Below are 22,217 nucleotides of genomic sequence, written 5' to 3'. Positions count from 1 at the left end.
TGATATTTCCCACACATTTCTTCTCCCTTCCCTTATTTTCCCTTTCACTATTATTTATATTCCCCAAATGAATGAGAACATATAATGTTTGTCCTTCTCCGACTGACTTACTCCACTCAGCATAATACCCTCCAGTTCCATCCACGTTGAAGCAAATGGTGGGTATTTGTCATTTCTAATAGCTGAGTAATATTCCACTGTATACATAAACCACATCTTCTTTATCCACTCATCTTTCGATGGACACCGAGGCTCCTTCCACAGTTTGGCTATCGTGGCCATTGCTGCTATAAACATCGGGGTGCAGGTGTCCCGGCGTTTCATTGCATCTGCATCTTTGGGGTAAATCCCCAGCAGTGCAATTGCTGGGTCATAGGGCAGGTCTATTTTTAACTCTTTGAGGAACCTCCACACAGTTTTCCAGAGTGGCTGCACCAGTTCACATTCCCACCAACAGTGTAAGAGGGTTCCCTTTTCTCCGCATCCTCTCCAACATTTGTTGTTTCCTGCCTTGTTAATTTTCCCCATTCTCACTGGTGTGAGGTGGTATCTCATTGTAGTTTTGATTTGTATTTCCCTGATGGCAAGTGATGCAGAGCATTTTCTCATATGCATGTTGGCCATGTCTATGTCTTCCTCTGTGAGATTTCTGTTCATGTCTTTTGCCCATTTCATGATTGGATTGTTTGTTTCTTTGGTGTTGAATTTAATAAGTTCTTTATAGATCTTGGAAACTAGCCCTTTATCTGATATGTCATTTGCAAATATCTTCTCCCATTCTGTAGGTTGTCTTTGAGTTTTGTTGACTGTATCCTTTGCTGTGCAAAAGCTTCTTATCTTGATGAAGTCCCAATAGTTCATTTTTGCTTTTGTTTCTTTTGCCTTCGTGGATGTATCTTGCAAGAAGTTACTGTGGCCGAGTTCAAAAAGGGTGTTGCCTGTGTTCTTCTCTAGGATTTTGATGCAATCTTGTCTCACATTTAGATCTTTCATCCATTTTGAGTTTATCTTTGTGTCTGGTGCAAGAGAGTGGTCTAGTTTCATTCTTCTGCATGTGGATGTCCAATTTTCCCAGCACCATTTATTGAAGAGACTGTCTTTCTTCCAATGGATAGTCTTTCCTCCTTTATCGAATATTAGTTGCCCATAAAGTTCAGGGTCCACTTCTGGGTTCTCTATTCTGTTCCACTGATCTATGTGTCTGTTTTTGTGCCAGTACCACACTGTCTTGATGACCACAGCTTTGTAGTACAACCTGAAATCTGGCATTGTGATGCCCCCAGCTATGGTTTTCTTTTTTAAAATTCCCCTGGCTATTCGGGGTCTCTTCTGATTCCACACAAATCTTAAAATAATTTGTTCTAACTCTCTGAAGAAAGTCCATGGTATTTTGATAGGGATTGCATTAAACGTGTATATTGCCCTGGGTAACATTGACATTTTCACAATATTAATTCTGCCAATCCATGAGCATGGAATATTTTTCCATCTCTTTGTGTCTTCCTCAATTTCTTTCAGAAGTGTTCTATAGTTTTGAGGGTATAGACCCTTTACATCTTTGGTGAGGTTTATTCCTAGGTATCTTATGCTTTTGGGTGCAATTGTGAATGGGATTGACTCCTTAATTTCTCTTTCTTCAGTCTCATTGTTAGTGTATAGAAATGCCACTGACTTCGAGACTCAGCTTCTCTATCCTCACCCCCGCCACCCTCTGCCTCCTTAGTAAGTGGTTGGTCACTCGGAATCCTGAATTATTTTCTATTCCCCCAGTAATAGGATCTCACAGTAAAATGAGCATATAGTCCTTTGAGAAGTGAAGTGTGTTGTGTCTTAATAAAGCCTGTCTGACGCATTCTTGTATGACTCAAAGAAAACGGTTAAAGCCAAGAATGGAAGAAAATGATAAGACTTTAAAAAGCAATTATCTCTGAAATACAGGTCATTGAGTGGCTTGTGCTTTCATTTTTTCTCTTTTCCTTTAAGACTTCATGGTATTTTCCTCCAAGAGTACATAGTATGTTCAAAGTCTGAAAAGGAGTTTTTAAAAGTTATTTTTCTGTGGGAAAAAGCCTGGTACAAAGACTGAACAATTATATGACTGTCTTCAATAAACAATTTACTAAAATCAGACTAGACATTTTGAAACCATGTAAAGATCTGGTTATTTGTCAAATGTCTGAATTTTTAAACACCATTTACACTATAAATCTAAGTTTGGGAAACAACCCATATAGGATATCTGAAAACAGGCCCTTTTGTGTTCAGAAGATCCAGTGTAACCTCTTGGAAAGGATATGCTTTTTGATCCTGAGCCAAGATTCACCAGGGTGGTAGTGGTCAAGGCCACCATGTACAGCTATGCAGGTTGTGCACTGAACAACTGCACAAGGCACCTTTTACTTATCATACAATATGAATAGAGTCCACAGAGTTGAGCAAGTGTACAGCCCACCCAAATAAGTGGTGAATCTAATAACAAGTGACATTTTAATGACCTAACCCATCACCTGCCGAAATGTTAGATCTTATTAATGGAATATGTTACCAAAGATCTATCTGGCTGTGACAAAATTATAAATAGAAGCTGTTCCAAATGTAAGCAGGGCCGGGAATTTTGTTAAATGTTCACTGACGTCATAGAACATTATGGTGAAGAATATTTTCATTTTTAAGACACGCTAAATACTTAAGCCCTTTTGTTTTCTTCATTAAGGGTCAGTCTCAGTTTCTAAGAGAAGTGTGTCCTATGTGCTGAGCAAGGAGGGAGGTGGAAACATTTCAGTCATTGTTCTTGGGGGTGCAGAAGAATCACTGGATGCCCATCCTGGAAAATTCACTCTGTTCATCCGCCAGCGGAAAGGATTTGTTAAAGTGGCTTTGACCCATGGGTAAGTCGCTTCTCGTTTCCAGTACCTGGGGTAGAGAAGTTAAGGCATCATTAAATGAACACAACAAATAAGGTAATTTTTCTCGTCCTTAAAGCAGACTTCCTCTTAGCTGACCTTACGGTAAAAGCAGATGTGGATGTTCATGGAAAATGGGTACAACCTTCCCACTGAGGGAGTTCAGCCCCGTGGGAGCCAGAAGTTAAACTTACCTTTAAAGGCAAAGCAAGGAGGGGGCGCCCAGGTGGCTCAGTCAGTTGGGCCTATACCTTTGGCTCCGGTCATGATCCCAGGTCCTGGGATCGAGCCCCACATGAGTCCCCGCTCCACAGGGAGGCTGCTTCTCCCTTTCCCAGGGCTGCTCCCTGCCTCTCATTCATGTTTATTCTCTCTCTCTCTCTCTCTCTCTCTCTGTCAAATAAATAAATAGATCCGGACAGCCCGGGTGGCTTAGTGGTTTAACGCCACCTTCAGCCCAGGGTGTGATCCTGGAGTCCCGGGATCGAGTCCTGCGTCAGGCTCCTTGCATGGAGCTTGCTTCTCCCTCTGCCTGTGTCTCTGCCCCCCCCCCTTCTCTCTCATGAATAAATAAATAAAATCTTTAAAATAATAAGTTAATAGAATCCTTTTTTAAAAAACAAGCAAAAATACAAAATTTTATATATACAGAGTATAAACGTCCAGCCCAATGAACAAACGAATCATGGCCCCAACGATAGGTAGAAAAGAAGCCTCCTGGGGCCTTGATTTTTCTATGGAATAAAATCCCACGAGTCATTGACCTGCTAAAGTACGTCCCCAAAGGGTTTCAAACGGAAGTCGGTTTCACTGTGTGGGATGTGAACTTAGTGATACAGGGAGATGTGGGGACTTTGGAAAGTGGTTGGGATATGTTGCAGAAGTCCTCTGAACAGAAGAAAATACTTAAATCTTTTTCCTTAAAAAAAAAATGCATATTCTTCCCCCCTTTGTTATTTGTAGTGCCTCCTTGGTCCCGGTGTTTTCTTTTGGAGAAAATGAACTATTTAAGCAAGTTAACAACCCTGAAGGCTCATGGCTTCGAACTGTGCAGGAGAAGCTACAGAAGATCATGGGGTTTGCTTTGCCTCTGTTCCATGCCAGAGGGATTTTTCAATACAATTTTGGCCTGATGCCCTATAGGAAACCTATCCACACTGTGGGTATGTACATCGAAGACTAAAGGCTTGCTAGGATGAGTAGACGCATCACCTTAACCTTGAGCATTGTTATTGCTGCTGATTGCAGTGCTTAGGCGAGAAAAATGGCTTTGAGTAAAGAACTTCCTAAAATAAGAATCCTGTAGATGGTAGTTGAGCCTCATTTACGGTATGCCTTTTAGCCAAGAAATGACTGCATTTTCCATTTGGGAATTGATCACTTTTAGGAATACTACTATTGAACTGCAGGGAGAATCCAATTTCAACATCGAGTTTCTAGTACTCTCCACGAGTCTGTTTCTCTGCCAGCAGATTGTAACATAGCAATTCTGTGATGAACACATTTACATCAGTCTATGAGTATCGGCAGATTTCTGTGTAACAGGTGTCGTCGTCGTCTTTGTGTTCGGTTCACATGGGCACTGGCTTCTGTAGCAAGAGCACGTTGGGGATCCACACGCTATTTTTATATGTATTTTCATATGAGCTGATTTTATTTTAAAACGTGGTACATTGGGAAGGAATTGAGATGGAGGAGGAGGGTGATGGACTCTTGGTTAGGGCCGAGGGGCAGAGTCCTGAGCCCTTCCCATTGCAAGTGACCTGGGGTGCGGAACAGGAGAAAGTGCTGAGCCAGGGGCTACGAGCACAGTTACCCGAGCTGTGTGCTTCATCTGAAGCTGGAAGGAATAGTTTCACCACAGATGGGCCATTAAATGACATCCCAAAATTTTGTTTTTAGATCTGTTTCATTAGAATGGGATTTGACTCCTACCGTCAGGTTCTGAGAGCTTTGCATGGCACGTGTGGTCATGTGACACCATTTAAAAATGCCGTTATTTAACTCAAATGGAATGTTACCAGACTGATCAGTTTGTGTAGTGGGAACACAGAGATAAGTTTGCGATTGTGTTTTTCCAAGATAAGCTAGTTACGTTTCTTTGGCGTAATATGTACTAACAAGGTAATCGACGTGGGTTAGGCCCTGATTTCTCTTTGCCGTAATATTAAATCGTCATTTCTGGTTCCTTATCTGCAAAGTCCCAGAGTTGACATTTTGGGAGATATAGGGGAAATTGAAAGACACAATTTTTGGGAACTATAAGTTCAATCAAGTGGAGCTCATGCACAGGCAATACGTTGCAGGGTTGAAAGCCAAATATATTTTGTGGATTTAAATGATGACAGTTATCCCCCTGGTGGGGTTAAAGTTTAGTTTTAAGTTAAGTGGTTACCGTAGGATACAGCCTGGTTATAACTCTACAGACAGATAATGAGCTGGTCGGGGAGTCAAATGGAAATGACTGAATCTGAATTCGTTGTTGAGACTAGAAAACCTAGAGCTCTGGTTTTTGTTCTTGCCTAACGTGCTTCTCTTCAAGATTTAGAATAAGGGAAAATTGGGACACCACCTGGGGGGCTCAGTGGTTGAGCATCTGCCTTTGGCCCAGCGCATGATCCCTGGGTCCTGGGATTGAGTCCCACATCGAGCTCCCTTCAGGGAGCCTGCTTCTCCCTCTGACTTAGTCTCTGCCTCTCTCTGTGTGTCTCTCATGAATAAATAAATAAAATATAAAAAAAAAAAAAAAGAATAAGGGAAAATGACTTCAACGTGCCCTTCCACTTAGCTCCCAAATTACTTCATTGGAAATGCCATATCTAGTCTCTAGCATCCTCAGTCTCCTGCTATTATTTGAAGCCTTTTAAAAACGAAGCTGAGAATATGAATGTTTACATAAAATCTTAGCTGGCGTGCATGTGATCTCCTGGTGGTGAGTGGAAGTCAGATGCTTGAGGGCAGCGTGATGTGGGCCCCCCGCGCACCGTCACACCCTGTGTGCATTTAAAGGCTTTTACTTGTGGGGAGCCTGGCTGGCTTAGTCAGTAGAGCACACGATGCTCCACCTCCGGGTTGTGAGTTCAAGCCCTACAGTGGGCTTGGAGCCGACTTAAAAAAAATAAAATGAAGACTTTTATTTGAAATAACACAGAGGAAAAAAAAAATAAAAAAAAAAAAAAGAAAAGAAATAACACAGAGGAGTATAGAGTATTGACAGTTCCATAAACAGAAACAAAGCTGGGATGCCTGGGTGGCTCAGCAGTTGAGCACCTGCCTTCAGCATAGGGCATGATCCCAGGGTCCTGGGATTGAGTCCCGTGTCGGGCTTCCTTCTCTGTGGGGAGCCTACTTTTCCCTCTGCCTGCTACTCCCCTTGCTTGTGCGCTCTCGTTCTCTCCCTCTCTTCCTCTCTCTCTCTCTCTTTTTTTCTCTCTCTTTAATAAATAAAGTCTTAAAAAAAAAAAAAAAAAGGGCAGAAGACATGAACAGAGGTTTCTCCAAAGAGGAAATACAGGTGGCCAACAGATACGTGAAAAGATGCTCCACATCCCTCAGCATCAAGGAGATGCAAACCAAAACCACAATGAGATGTCACCTCACACCTGTCTGAGTGACTAAACTAGAAAACACAAGAAACAACACGTGTTGGTGAGGATGTGGAGAAATGGGAACCCTCCCCTCGTGCTCTGTTGGTAGGAGTGTAAACAGTACAGCCACCGTAGAAGACAGTATAGAGGTTCCACAAAAAGTTGAAAATGGACCTGCCCCGTGATCCAGTAATTGCACAATTGGGTATTAAACCAAGAAAATATGAAGACACAAATTGAAAGAGATACATGCACCCCTATGATTACTGCAGCATTATTTACAACCGCCAAGTTACCGAAGCAGCCCAGGCATCCATGGATTGATGAATTAAGAAGATGTGGCGTATATATTCAGTGAAGTATTATTCAGCTGTGAAAAAAGAGTGAAATCTTGCCATTTGCAACAACATGGATGGAGGACAGTATAATGCTCAGCATAAGCCAGAGAGAGAAAAGTGCCATATGATCTCACTCGTATGTGGAATTTAAGAAAAAAAAAAAAAAACAAGCAAAGGAAAAAAAAGAGAAACCAAGAAATAGACGCTTAACTGTAGAGAACAAACAGGTCACCAGAGGGGAGATCGGTGGGGGGGGATGAGGGGAATAGGTGGTGGGGATGAAGAGAACGCTTATCATGATGAGCACTGAGCAATGCATAGAATTGCTGACTCACTATGCTGTACACCTGGAACTAATATAATACTATGTATTAGCTATACTGGAATTAAAGTAAAAGCCTAAGTAAAAAAGTAAAAAAAAAAAAAAAAAAGAAGAAGAAGATACCATATATTTGGTTTACACATTATGCAAATAGCATTAATTTACATATTTTGTTATTGTCAGTTTATCAAAAGCTAGTAAGATGTTCCCATACCTTGTGTTTCATTACATAAATGATGGAAAGAAGCGGATTTAAATATCACATCCATCGTGATAACCAGGAGGGATAACTGAAAGAAGTTTAGACTGTAAGAACCGCGTGTAAAGAATTGCAGTTCCTTGGAATTGCTCTGTGTGTTTCTACAATATCGAGCTCCGGGAAAGCAGGGACTCTGCTTCATTCCTGGCACCCACAGGATAGAGGCTCAAGGCACATATGTAAACAAATCATTCTTCTCTTCGGTTTCCAGGTCTCCAACAAGTACGCGTTAAACATTCTAAGGCAAGCTACCGTTAAATTCGCAGTGTAGAGCCAGTATGGGTGTGAGGATGCGAAGTTGCCTGTTTGGGGAAGAAAGTAAGAGAGGCAAGGAAACTTGCCATTTAAAGGGAGAAGATTTCATACATCCTGGTGTGTGTCAATTTTAATTTTTGAAAGTTCATGTTGGAAAATCTCAAGGGTCCAGAAAAGTCTCATGAGTAGAAAAATGAACCCTCCCCCACTCACCAGCTGGTAACATTTACTACAGTTTTTCTCTCTCCAACGGTATAATAAATACCCTCTACTGTTGTTATTGCTCAACTGAGTATGCAGACATCATGGCGTTTGCTGCTGTGTATCTCCCCTAAGAGCAAGAGGATTCTCTCCTATAATGTCAGTGCAATTCAGGAAATCAGGCGTTGATAGATAGCTGTTAGCCTGTGTAGAGTGTGTATTCAAATTCCACCAACTGCCACAATAATTTCCTTCTTAGCTTTTGGGGGTTAGTGGGCAGGGAGGGTCAAGTGCTTCTTTTCCTAAACAGGATCATATGTTGCATCCAGTTTTTACACCTCTTCAACCTGCTTCCAGCTGGATTAGTCGTTCAACTTCCTTTGGTCTTCATGACACGAGCAGTGGGGAGGAGTATATAAGTCAGTGGTTTGTAGAACGTTCCCCAACTTGAGTTGGCGTGTTTCAGTCATGATGACGCCCCACTTCTGTATACGTGGCAGGAATTCCACAGAAGTGGTGTTGTGTCTTCCTCAGTGCATCATATCAAGAGGCCCTTGGTGTCACTTTGTGCCATTGTTGGGGATATTCATTTTGATCACTTGAGTGGAGTGCTTGCCAGGTTTCTCTACTATAAAGTTAAATCATAAAGATTTATCTACAGACATCTTTATATGTTTATATATGTGAATATATAATCTGTATCATATATGTATTTATTGAGACTTTTTGCTTTTCATTAATGAGTAACCTGGGGATAGTGTTACTTAGATACTGTGTAACTATTCTGCTCATCAGCCTTTACTTGATGGCTTTAATATCCATTGATAATTCCTGCCTGAATCAATTAAGGCAGTTACGGTTGCAAACTGGTGGTGGTCTAACTCTTGCATTCCTTCCCTATTAATCAATCGGCTCTCCCTCCTCCCAGTGTTAGATTATTTGAACTCTGGATACTCAGAGAGGCTTGTCGGCTGGGTTGACAAGGAAGGGTCTCCATCCTGTCCAGTCTCACAACTTCCACTGGCTTCATAACTCCTTAGTCTGCCTTTTAATTATGGATGTGATGGGCGTGTTTGTTTCATTTTTAAACTTACGGCAAAACGGAAAAATATAACCACTGCCATTAAGAAATTGGTTCTTTCTATTGTAGGCCCAACATGGTGGTAGTGGCTGACGCTCAGACACCAGCCACACAAAGACCTCAATGTTGACATTAAGGAGCTGTTTATCGTGCATTAGCCAGGTGTACAAAAGAAAGCGATGTGGGTTTGGGATCTGATTCAGGGTGACTTAGGCGGCTTCATTTCTCCTCCCCGAGCCTCGGACTTTCCAACTCTGGAGAAGAGACTGTTATAATTTTCCTGTCTTTGCCCAGGGTTATTCTGGGCATCAAATGACATGGTAGGTAGGAAAGCACTCCGTACACCCCAGGTGCTAGGAGATTATGGGGTGGTATATACTGCAGGAAGCTTCCTGGCCTGATTGTTGAGAGCTCTTAAATGTGTTTCCATCTTTGTAAGTATTCTTGCCTTAGTGTTTGTCTGAATCAAATCATGGGGAAATAGACAAATTCAGATCGTGAGACATTGTGTTGAACAACCGGTCTGGATTCTTCCAAAATATTGAGGTCATGAAAGACCAAAAGGAGAGAGCACCCAAAGACACAACAGCTGGCATGGGGAAAACGACTCTAAGGATATCATTGAGATCATTCATCGAGTTTGAATGTGGATTTAGTACAAAATAATATGTAGAAGTGTGATGATGGTGGTATTAGAAAGGACAGTGTTCTTGTTCTTAGGTGCTTCATGCCGCAATATTTGGGGACGATAACACGATTGAACCATTAATGTCTACAAGCTATTTTCAAATGGGTCGACAAAATAAAAATAACGCATATGTACATATGTGCATGCATGTGCACACAAACTATTCAAAACTCCAGAGTTTAGAGGAAGAGTATGCAAGTGCTTACTTCATTATTCTTTCTATAATTTTGAATTTTTTAGCATAAAGGCAGGAAAAGGAATGTGCTTTAATAGAATACAACTGGTTTGAAACCACTTGAGGACAAAAGTAGTCCATTATATTTCAAGTCATTATTGTTTCCTGATGGGAAGAAAAGAGCAGGCTAAGGGATTCTCTGAAATGCAAAGAAAGGAAGGGGTGCCTAATTTAAATTTGAATGTAAAGTAGGGATTTAAGGAGATAAAAATGTTCCGGGAGATTAGCATGATGCCCAGTACAACCCATTAAGTATTTAATAAATGTTTTTGAGTGAGTGTGTGAGTGCTTACACACACTCACACACACACACACCTCTTACATTGAGCATATTTGAGCCTCTGCTGTAAGTCAGGGGTTCAGTGAGCCCAGGTCTCATGGGCACCCACACGTTGACTCTTCCTGACCCTGGACCAGTAGCCTCGCTTTCTCTAGTGTACAGCTGTGCAGCATCCAGAGAAGGTCTGATTCCTGTGTGAGACCGTCAGAGCCATAAACTTGGTGGCATTTTCATGCTTAAAGAAAAATAGAGCAAAGATTCCTTATTGCAGAGGATCTACTCTTTGCCTCGATGAGAAGAAAATAATGCCCATTTCCAAACTCCTCTCCAGCTGTGTGTACACTGGCTATGAAGCTGCTCATTCTTCTTCTCAGGTAAACACGACACAGCACCCTAGAGATGGGGGTGAGGCTGCTCTGCGAGGCCGTAAGTGCATAACTAATCTTGAATTGCTGGATGGAGTTGGAAAATGGAACAAACGCTCCCGCCAGCTATAAAAAGCACCGAAACATAAACAGGGCCGCTATGATTCCTGACTGCCACAAGGAGATGTTGGCTGATTTTTCCAGGGCAGGAGTTCATTTCCAAGAGCAGGCTGAGGCAACTGGGTTTTTCCCTTTGTGTTGTAAAAAGAGAGTTACAGGGCAATTTGCAGCTAACTTAGTCTTTAGGTTTGTTTTCTTTTCCTTGGCAGTAAAAAATGTCCTTTTTGTAGAGAGAGAATTCTGGTCTCCTACGGCTCTGGAGACCCTTCATAGATTTGCAAGTCTTTGCTTTGTTACCTCTGTCTTTAACCCTAAAAAGTAATTGAGAAATATTTCTTAATTTCTAATCCAGTTTTAGGGTTAGTGGGGGGGGGGGGGGCAGGAGTACTGGCTTTACCTCCTGAATTCTGTGTGTGTGTGTATGTGTCTGTAGTTTGGGAATTTCCAGCATCTCAGCTTCTCTACGTGTAAATGAGAGAGGCAAGGATGAAGCAGTCCATCTCACACTTTAAAAGGAAAGGTCTTATGATAAATTGAGTATATATGGGCATGTTTGAGCTCTCTGGAAGAACCATCTAATATATAGTGAACCCATTAAAAAGAAAAGAACAGGATTGAGATTAGCTGTAGGAGGGACGCCTGGGTGGCTTGGTGGTTGAGCATCTGCCTTTTTGGCTCAGGGCGTGATCCCAGGGTCCTGGAATCGAGTCTCACATGGGGCTCCCAGCATGGAGCCTGCTTCTTCCTCTGCCCGTGTCTCTCATGAATAAATAAATAAAATCTTTTTTAAAAAGCTGTAGTAGAGCTCAGAGGAAGTAAGACTTAATAATTCACAAGTCGTAATTAAACTAAGCTGGGAACAACATGCTTCACCTTCTCAGATCGCCATGTCTCTCTTTCTAAGCCCCCTCCCAACTCCCGCCAGGAATAGTTGCCCTTCACCTTGAAGCTATTTTTCTATACAACTGCAAATTTGCTGGTAGAGTGGCATTGGCTGGTAGATTCTCAATTCACATGTAGATTTCTGAGTGCTTTTCTTGAAACAAAAAGATCAGAGTTGGAAAGAGGCTTCAAGATCATTGAGTTCTACTTGTGTATCCTAGACATGTAGAGATTAAGGCCAAAGAGGAGTTCCTAGCTTAGTAATGCATTTGTTGGTGAGGGACTAGACCTTGTCTCCAGTCTCGCGCCTGCACCAGCTCCCGTTCCACCCCGTCACCGCGTTAGCCTCTCTTCCTCTGTATTTCCAACCACAACTGACAGCAAGACGTTTCCAGTTCATTATGTTGAGTGACAAAAGACTGATGCACACTCTTTGTAAATTTGACATCCAGGCTATCAAAGAGAACTGTCTGTGAGAATCTTGAGGCTTTATCTGGTTAAAGACTTAGCAATTTGAGAATACTAATACTGCAGTAAGGTGATATTTATTATGTGTATCTATATATATCTCTCCTTACTGCGTTAGATGGATGGATAGGTGGTTGGATGGATGGATGGAGATATCTTCTTAATAATGCATTTTGTTATGTATGTGTGTGTGTGTATCACTCCCTTCTCTGTGCCCCCTTACCTCCCATACTGATGTCATTTATCACTTTCTCCTTTCTCCGTGACTTAACATTTGTTTGGTTTTCTCTTTAACTCTCCACTTTCTGTTACTGACATGGATGTGGACCTCGCATGGAGCACAGGACAACCTAGGCTAGGCCAAAGGAAGCCACCTCTCACCCTCAGAGTTCTATTTCCTATAGCCCTACTTGACCTATTACCCAAGTTAATAGAGGGAAGTAAGGAGCTGTTTGCTGCACAGCAAGTTGCTAAAACCTGTCACAGGTTTTCAACTCTTGGCATCAGTAAGCAGCAGAGGGCGCAGTGAACAGCAGGGAGGACCCAGGAGAGCAGATGCCAAAGCCACGTGTGTCTTGTAGTTCCGAAAAATCTGAGACACCTCTAAACACCTTTTTAAATATGTAAAGAAGTTGCCAGATTAAATAATAATTAGTTGATTTTTAATGACAGGCAAATCACAAATGCATCCTCATTGTAAAAAATTCCTGCAATACAGATAGAGGGAAAACTTCCCTGTCTCTACATTCCTTCCTTCCTAGAAGTAATGGTTATCCGTCTATTTCTAGACTTTGTAAACACACTAAAGCTTATAATGCACCTAAGAATATAAATATTTTTTCATAAATCATACCATATTATTTTACAACCCTTTTTCCTACTTCATATGTTCTAGACCTCGATATATGTGTGTGTGTGTGTGTGTGTGTGTGTGTGTATGTATGCATATAATTTCATTAAAAAAAAAAAACTGCTGCCTAAGATTCTGTTGAGTGAATGTTCTGTGGTTTATTTAGTAAATTTTCTACTGGGACTTCTGCTTGGTTTGTTTTCTACTCTTAGCAACAGTAGGATTCTTGTGATTGTGTGTGTTTTCTAATGCAGATTCTTAGCTATGAAGATATACATTCTTTAAATTTTTTTAAATGACATGAAAAAGAGAGCAGAGGGCCAGTGCCTCATGACTCAAAGAGTTTGCAGTTGGCGACAATAGGGCACTGTGGCCTGGACACCAGCTGTACCAGAGGGACAGTACCAGTGACATGCCCACACAGCTATGTCCTCTTACTCACAGCTGTGGTCAGCCCAGTAGTTCATTTGACTCGAAGTCAAAACCACCAGGGTACTTCCACTGCAGCAACTGCTGAGGAAAGTTCTTTATTTGTTATCAAATGGGATGGCGTGATAGTTGGAGACAGCCAGGGAGATGAACAAGGGATTGGAGCAAGCAGGCCTGACAGATTCTGATTGGCAGATCTTTCCAGGGCCATCCAGTAGAGGCAGTAGTTTGTGGTGGATGGAGTGATTTTGTCTTCTTACGTCTGATGTATTCTGTATTTTTGCAGTTGGTCGCCCAATCCCTGTTCATCGGACTCCGCACCCAAGCCCGGGACAGATTGAGGAGTTGCATCAGACCTATATGGAGGAGCTAAGGAAATTATTTGAAGCACACAAAAGGAAGTACGGTATTCCCGAGCATGAAACTCTCATTTTTAAATAACCGTACTCTTAGAAGACATATAAGAGGATGAGAGAACATCCCATTGCAGGATACGTGTTTTAAATAAGGTGGTTTTTTTTTTCTTTGACTCTGGAATCAAATTTGCAACTCAATGCAACTGAAAAGTATTGTTTATGGTGATGGATGTTGATGTGCACCAGGTGTAAATAAATAAAAATATAGTGGGTCAACTGGAGGAGAAGGTTGGAGATGGCTATAATAACCCTTCTAATAAGACTCCTCATTTGGGAAAGTGCAATCATTTCACAGGTTAAGAAAAGGGTTAGAATTATTCATGTGCTCAAAAAAAATGACAGCTTCAAAAAAATAATTAGACCCTTTTACCAGAATCACAATAATTTAAGGTGGTGTTTCCACAAAGCATGACAGCTCTTGCTTAGCACAGCTGGAACAGTTAGGAGACAGTGTGTAGACTAATTTTCCATACAGAGCTAGAGGAGATCGTTTCTCTCTCTCTCTCTCTGTCTCTCTCTTTTCTGCTTGAACAGGCCATTTTTTGGTGAATAATGTTACTTTGCACAGTTAGATAATATGATCCTTCAGGTCATGTCAACCACCACGTTTTTATACAACGGTGCAGAATTTCTATGCAGTTTTTGAAATAGGATGAATCTACCATCTGGAAACCCATGTGGATGAGAGCATGTCTCCTCATTTCTATTCGTGCTTAGAAATATTCATGCTTGTCATTTGCTTAGAAGTATGTTCGTTTGCTACAGACAAGGAGGTCTTTCGGGAGACCTGCTTCAGAACATTAAAATTCCGAAAGGTTTTCACGGTACTAGAAATGGTTTTAATTTTCTTCCCAAATGGCCTCTTTGAGTAAGAGCAGCGATGAAAGAAAGTGCTCTCTGATTGTGATGGGTCCAGTTACAGCGGGCTGGTCCGCGAGAGTGGGAACACTGCTCCTTCTGTTCACTGACCTCTCCCTGGGCCCTGGGCTGGGCACGAGAGAAGTACTTGTTTCCTGAAGTATTTAGAGGTGAACCCACAAACAAACTTTGCCTTAAGGTGAAGAATTTTTGAAACTATACCAAAGGATGAACCTTGTATAAGAAAAGACACGCTTCCAGAAGGAGAAATTGTACTGTCCTGTTGTCTTATGACCGTGATGGATAAGACCACAGGTGAGTCGCTGAGGCCTAAGTCAGAAGGTTTCTGATCATCAGGTACTAAGTGTTAAGTCATTTATTATCCAGTAAGGAGGAAGAATGTCTAGTTTCCAGATGATCTCCCCTGCTACTTCTCACTTCTCTACCTCCTCCACTCTAGGTCTTTGGGGGCCACTTCTCTGAGTGGTTCTGACTTCCTAGTAATAGATCTTCAGGCCTCTGATTTTTAAAACCTCAAGCCCTGGACCAGAGCGTGGACTGAGTTCAGCATCAGCCAAACAAAATCACGCTGGGTAATGTCTTGAGTAGGAAAGCATTTCACATGGGAAAAAGTGAACCTCCTCGATTGTTCTAGTCAAGGTCATCTTGGCCGGCATCACTTTGGCTTCACACTGGTTGAGCAATCCAGGAGTCCACTGACCCGTGGCCTTAAAATGACATTGATTTTTTAATTGAAGCAGGGAATAGGACACAACCTATTTTTTAATAGATGCAGAAAAATTGACTGTAAATCTTTTTCTGTATTATTCAACCCAGATGAAGTGTAAAGGAACATGATTTACAGAAAATGTCACCTCAGCTGGTCAGGGGTCAGTCTTTCAAAATAGAGCTGTGAGAGCCAGGATAACCACAGCAACGAAAGACCTTCAAGTCATTATAAAACCCATGAATTTCATTGCTTTGGAGATGTTTATTAAGAGCTCACGACACATAGTCTCTTGTGATTGCGTGAAGGTCTGACTTTTAATCTCATACTTGGTAGTGGGGGCCAAGCTGAGCGCCCCCCCCCCCGCCCAAAATCAGCCGGATCACCTAGGAAGCAGTTGAAGCCTGTATGTAGTAACACAGAAGCCCTGAAAATAGAGAAAAGTTTTGCTCTGATGAATTTATCTAGAATTTTGCCATTTTGAAAATCTAGACATCAGCAACTTTAATTTCGGCATCCCTAAATATGACTTTGGGGTACATATTAGAGATGTTATCTCTTTCTTTCTTTGGGTCTCCTGCAGTCTTTTTTTTTTTTTTAAGATTTTATTAATTTATTCATGAGAGACACAGAGAGAGAGGCAGAGACACAGGCAAAGGGAGAAGCAGGCTCCCTGCGGGGAGCCTGATGTGGGACTCAATCCTGGGACTCGATCCTGGGACTCTGGGATCACATCCTGAGCCGAAGGCAGATGCTCAACTGCTGAGCCATCCAGGCGTCCCAGGTCCCCAGAGGTCTTAATCCAGCCAGAAGCCCTTTCATAAACTTGAAGCATAGTAGGAAGTTCCTTATAGTCCTACAGATTGCAGGTGAAGTTTTTGTCATGAATTTTTGCTATAGCGCAAAATGTGGGCCATATATTGTATTCGCTAATATAGTGTGACCAAGATCGCCTCTGTTAAAGATTCTCATTGACTCTGCAATTGCACATAAAATTTAAACAGCAAAGCAAAACAATAATGACAACAAAAGGAACCCGAGGGCACAGTAAGAGAAACTCCGCTAATTGCCTTGAGAAAATATGCATTTATGCCACTTGATCAGGACATTTCTCTCTCCTGTTTCTCTTGCATACTGGGCACAGCCTGAGTCATTTCCTTTGTCTTGCAGCTGGAAGTATTGAAATTATCCATATCCAGCTTAAGTCTATTATGTTCACACTGAAGGTTGCAGCTTCAGTGCCTATGAAGGCCAGCCAGTTGTGCTCTGTCCCAGGGCTACCATGGCAGGGGATGCTGCATGATTTATGAAAATCTTTCATGGGGACTATGGAAACAATCACAGTCCAAATACTTCAGGGATGATGGCTAAGCCTTTATATGTATAGCATTAAAAGTAAAAATCCCGGGACACCTGGGTGGCTCAGGGGTTAAGCATCTGCCTTTGGCTCAGGTCATGACCCCGGGATCCTGGGATCCAGTCCCACGTCGGGCTCCCTGAAGGGAGCCTGCTTCTCCCTCTGCCTGTGTCTCTGCCTCTCTCTGTGTCTCTCATGAATAAATAAATAAAATCTTGGGGAAAAAAAAGTAAAATCCCTACCTTCAATAGAAGGGATGCTTTGGTCATGGAAAGCACAGGAGGCAGCATCTAGATGCAGTGTCCCTCCCTCTGTAACTTCACATCTCTTCCAAACTGCCTCGCCCACAATGCAAATTACCAAGGTTTGTGTTAAATATGAAAATGAGTTTTGGGTGCATTTACTCTGTTTTCTTTTCCTCTGACCAGAAACAGTGTTGATGGGATTTGTTGATTCGTTGATTGGTTTGGTCAGTTAGTTGTTTTTTTCCCCCCACTAGCCCAAGGCTGCTCAAGTTCTGATACTGTATTTGTGTTTTTAAACTAAGTGATAAAATGTCTATTTCTGGGGCTGGAAGAGTTACTCCAAATAGGATTTGTATATCTTTTTAAAGGAAAATTTTAAAAAGCAGCTTTTATATAACCAACTAATTGTGCCAGTTTCTCTGCGATGGCAAGTACAGAAGTGATTTTTTTATGTTTAAAGCCAAGGGATTTATCTAATATCCTATATCTGTTATTTTAATTAATCCTTCACAAACACCCACAGCCTTGTGCCTTTTTTTTTTTTTTTTTAAGATTTTATTTATTTATTCCTGAGAGACACAGAGAGAGAGAGGCAGAGACACAGGCAGAGGGAGAAGCAGGCTCTGTCGGGGGAACCCGATGCGGGACTCAATCCAAGGACCCCGGGGTCACGCCCTGAACTGAAGGCAGATGCTCAACCACTGAGCCCTGCAAGGGCCCCTCCTTGAGCCTTAATATCTTATATGGGAAGGCGAAGGTCTATCTCAATCCATAGGTTGCTGGTGGGGTGATGGGCTCCTCGGTGGCGGGATCTGGGGGTGTGCGCGTTTGCTTGTGGCCCCCAGGGCCGGGCCGTGAGATGCTTACGGCACCAACCTGGCAGTGGGACGATTGTGTGTGGGAGCCAGGCTTTAGAGCTAGAGTCCGGCGGTTGGTCCTTCTGCAGCCGAAGCAGCTGGGCCCCCCGGCGGAGCAGGGTGGCTGCTCCCCACACTTGTTGATTAACCTGTGATCAGGTTTGTTGCCCTGACCTTGCATAAAACACGAGGGTCAGAACGCAGAGTGTGACTAAGGACGCTCCTAAAGCGAGGGATTCAGCACGTCCGGCGCCAGCTCTGTCTCGCTGGGACCTGGAACAGCTCTTCCGAGACCAGTACAGCGCCTGTTGCTCCTCCCTTCCACGGGGGGGTTTGGCGTGTGTGCCTGGGTGACGTCCAGGACTCCAGCGGCAGGCGGCCCCCCGCACGGGCAGGGGGCAGGCGAGGGGCTCCAGGCCAGGCGGTGACAGCCCGCCAAGGGTCCTCCCCCTAATACGGGGCAGAGCAATCCCATTACACAGGCAAGTGGCAGCAGGGCCCCTGCCCCTGTGCCGACGGCCCCAAGCCTGTTCTGGCTCGAGCTTCCTCCAGCTGGTTGCACAGCTGCCTTTTTTTTTTTTTTTTTTTTTTTTTTATAGCTCTTAGATTCTGGTTAAGAATTCTCGTAGCCTCTCTTGAGCATAAAGATAAATCTGACCTCCTTGTGTTCCCAAGGGCCGTATATTCCTCCCCTACTCCATTTCCAGACCAACTTGGAGCCTTCAGCCTTTCTGGTTGGATTCCAGCTGCCCAGAGTGGGGGACAGTCACACGGAGACACCCAGAAAACACAACAACCGTGCTTTCTTTTTTACCTGTTGGGCTCCTGTTTCAAATAACCCTTTAGCCTCTGGTCCTCCACTGGCTGCTGAGGAGGCTCACTCCTTCCTCTTGGGAGCGGATGATCTCTGAAGTCCCCTCTGGTGCGTCTCTGGGGTCTCTAGCCTGGCCTTTGTACTGTCGTGGTCATACCATCCAGTGGGAGATGGACGTTCATCCGTGGACTACTTTTGCCTCCACCATCCTCACTTGGATTCCTCTGGCCGTGCAAATAGTTCAAAGGACCATCTCCCCTTTCGTAGTATATGGAGAACAGAAACTGCTACGGAGATTTCTCCAGCATCACGGCGACCTTTAGTCACGGTGTTTCTAAGAAACGATTGAATTCTCTAAATAAAAATTGGAGACATGTATGGAAGAGGTTTCCTTCTTTATATCGCTCAAAACTGTGAAGTAACAGTTTATTTCTTGTTAAAGTCTTTATAGGAGATGGTGAATGTTTATATTTTCTACATTGTGCGTGTTGCTGTACGCTTTCTAAAAGTTCTTGGTTTGTAAAGTTTTGACCAATAAATGGGTTTTAACATGCCCCAGTTGTAGATGTGTGTGCGTGGTGTTTTCTCTGAGTGGAATGGTTTTCCTTTCCAGGCCTTTGTCAAGGCTGAAGCCACTTGGACTTGGGGACCAATGCAGGCGAGGGGTGTCGTGAGTGTTGCAGATCTCCCTGAAGAGCCAGGCCTGTAGATGCTCTGGATGGGAGAAATGCAAAACCCAGCAGGGGCAGGGTAGCGGGGAAGTGCAGGTGTGCCGGGTGGAACAGGCGGGGCCATGGTCGAGATGAGTGGAACTTACCAGATACAGAAATGTTCAAAAACTGGTAGAAAAACTGACACAGTCCAAATCAAGGGAATCACTGCTGAGAGGGTTCGGGGTTCCTTTTGGGTGATGAAAGTGCCCTAAAACCGGATTGTGGTGACGGCACGCACACTCTGTGAATATACTACAACCTCCCAAATTCCTCTCTTCAAATGGGTGAATTTACACTACATGAATTATACCTCAATAAAGCCATTTTGTTTTTTTGGGTTCTTTTAAAGATTTTATTTACTTATTCATGAGAGACACAGGCAGAGGGAGAAGCAGGCTCCCTGTGCAGAGCCCGATGCGGAACTCGATCCCGGGACCTGGGGTCACGACCTGAGCCGAAGGCAGACGTTCGACCACTGAGCTCCCAAGTGCCCCTCAATAAAGCCGTTTTATACACTCGAGGCACTCAGGCACCTGGCAAAATAATGGAAGAAGCTAAAAACTAAATTTTTCTCTTGATGTGTCAAGAGTGCAGTCGTCTCCTTTGGATGCGTGCATGTTGGACGACAAAGTTTATGCTTTGATTTTTTAGGCCTGTTGGCATTTCTGCTGTTTGTTATCAAAATAGGTGTTTTTGATACTCTTTTAAAATATTTTATTGGGGGATCCCTGGGTGGCGCAGCGGTTTGGCGCCTGCCTTTGGCCCAGGGCGCGATCCTGGAGACCCGGGATCGAATCCCACGTCGGGCTCCCGGTGCATGGAGTCTGCTTCTTCCTCTGCCTGTGTCTCTGCCTCTCTCTCTCACTCTCTGTGACTATCATAAATAAATAAAAAAATTAAAAAAAAATATTTTATTGGCTAGAAAACATGTTGAATTGTTATGGTATAAAACTGCTTGACTTTAATTTTTCCCAGTATTTTATTAATACTGTAGTTAGAATAAATACGTAATTACATAAATAAATACATGCATAAGTAAGACTGTGGTTAATACTAAGTAAATATTATCCTATAGAAACCATTAATATTTATCGACCACCTACAGTGTGCCAGGCACAGGACTAGGGACTTTACGTACATAATGACATTTGGCTCTTAAAATAGCCCAGTGAGGTCAGTACTCTTCTGACCCCATAGAAAATTGGGGTTCAGAGAGGCTAAGAACTTTGCTCAAAGCAACCCTCATGGCGGTGGTGGAGCTCAGATATGATGCTGGGTCCTCCGGCCGGAGCCCACGTTTTTGGACATAAGGCTCAGGAGCCCTGGGGTATCCACCATCTCTGTCACTAACTTGGGTAAGTGACCTTGACCTGTGGAATGAGAAGGTGGGACATGGCTGCAGAGGTTCTTTATGGGTCCATCTCCTGGTGATTCTGCTCTAACGCCATTTACGTTTCTGCACACTGCTCCCCTGCCGCCACCACTACATGGACCCAGTAGGCAAAGGAGCCATCCTGAACAACCCTGAGGGCTGGTCGCGAGATGGCAGGGTGTTGTGGCTGCTCTTAGGACAGAGTAAGAAAGTTCCATAAGTGGGCTAATACTTGTCAAAGTTAAACATTTATTTTTTTTAAGATTTTATCTATTAGAGGGAGAGGGAGAAGCTGACTCCCCACTGAGCAGGGAGCCCCATGTGGGACTCGATTCCAGGACTCCGGGATCATGACCTGAGCTGAAGGCTGACCCCTAACCAACTGAGCCACCCAGGCGGCCCCCAAAGTTGAACATTTAAAGTGTTAGATTAAGAACACTGTTTAGCTAAAAGTTTTGACTTTTGATATATATGTGTATGTATATTTTTTTGGTAGCTGTTACTGCATGAAGCATCTGCTGGAGAAACATGGTTTCTCCAAACCATATTTTTTAATTCATTTTCTTTCTTACACGTGTACATGTATGTGCATGTTCCCACGTACCTCTTAAAAGTCGTCTTTATGAAACAATCACCGCATAATCTTCCAAATTTAGGAAGCACCGTCTTCGGTTTGACATCTCCTTGCCGGCCTTCTCCAGTTCATCAACATCTTTAAAACCTCTAGATGGGAAGGAAATTTGATGTTTCGTTTGACCTGGCATGACATTTAATGCATAACGCTGAAGTAAAGGAATGCCATGATCACGCCTAGATTGCTTGACTCCGTGAGAGCAGGATCATATGATTTGTCATTTCAAGTTCACTTAACTTTATTTTTATTTATTTTTTAAAAGATTTATTTACCCATGAGACACACAGAGAGGGAGAGGCGGGCTCCCTGCAGGGACTCAATCCCAGGACTCCAGGATCACCCCGTGGGCTGAAGGCAGGCACTTAACCACTGAGCCACCCAGGGATCCCCAAATTCACTTAACTTTAAAATAACTTGAAATGTTAATGTTAAAATAACATTGAAACTGTAAATGTAGAATGTTAAGTCATATCAAATAATTTGAGTGGGACTTGCAGAAGCATTTATATAGTACACATACAGAGACATTGATACATGGATGCATCTGCATTGCTGTTATTGAAATAATACTCAAATAAAGGAAAATTTAAATTGCTGGGGAGAAAAGCAAATGTGATTCATTTGGGAAATAGCTATACTTTTAAAGATGAATTAGATTTTATAACTTGAATAATGTACAGGGGATTGAACCTAGTGCCATTATTGCAAATAAGTGCCGGAGATGTGACATAGTGACACTGTGTGATGTGTCCACAGGAAGCAGCACAGTGTTTCAAACCAGGACACGAGCCTATCCAGGCTTTTTTTTTTCTTTTTTTTAATTTTATTCACTTATTCGTGAGAGACTCACAGAGAGAGGCAGAGACACAGGCAGAGGGTGAAGCAGGCTCCCTGCGGGGAACCTGATGGGGGACTTGATCCCGGGACCCCGGGGGCCACGCCCTAAGCCGAAGGCAGGCGC

The 22,217-nt window shown here is 43.0% G+C and overlaps 1 protein-coding gene across 2 annotated transcripts in view; it reads left to right on the top strand.

The window, feature by feature from the left end:
- The window catches only part of MOGAT1 (monoacylglycerol O-acyltransferase 1), a 39,177-nt gene extending 20,082 nt beyond the window's left edge, over positions 1 to 19,095 (top strand). Inside the window, exons 4-7 of one of the 2 annotated variants that reach the window (XR_013372821.1) lie at positions 2,714 to 2,888; positions 3,867 to 4,066; positions 13,550 to 14,852; positions 18,399 to 19,095. Coding sequence is in view for 1 of the 2 variants with exons in the window: in XM_077884828.1 (XP_077740954.1) it covers positions 2,714 to 2,888; positions 3,867 to 4,066; positions 13,550 to 13,704 (530 nt within the window). In the remaining variant the exon portion in view is untranslated. Of the gene's footprint in view, positions 1 to 2,713; positions 2,889 to 3,866; positions 4,067 to 13,549 lie in introns of both variants that reach the window. The other variant, XM_077884828.1, reaches the window with a different exon arrangement.
- Positions 19,096 to 22,217: the final 3,122 nt, after the last annotated feature.

This window comes from Canis aureus, chromosome 36, assembly GCF_053574225.1.
Source record: "Canis aureus isolate CA01 chromosome 36, VMU_Caureus_v.1.0, whole genome shotgun sequence".
NCBI classification, from domain to species: domain Eukaryota; kingdom Metazoa; phylum Chordata; class Mammalia; order Carnivora; family Canidae; genus Canis; species Canis aureus.
The sequence above is the reverse complement of the archived record's forward strand: the minus strand, read 5'-3'. Positions and strand labels throughout refer to the sequence as shown.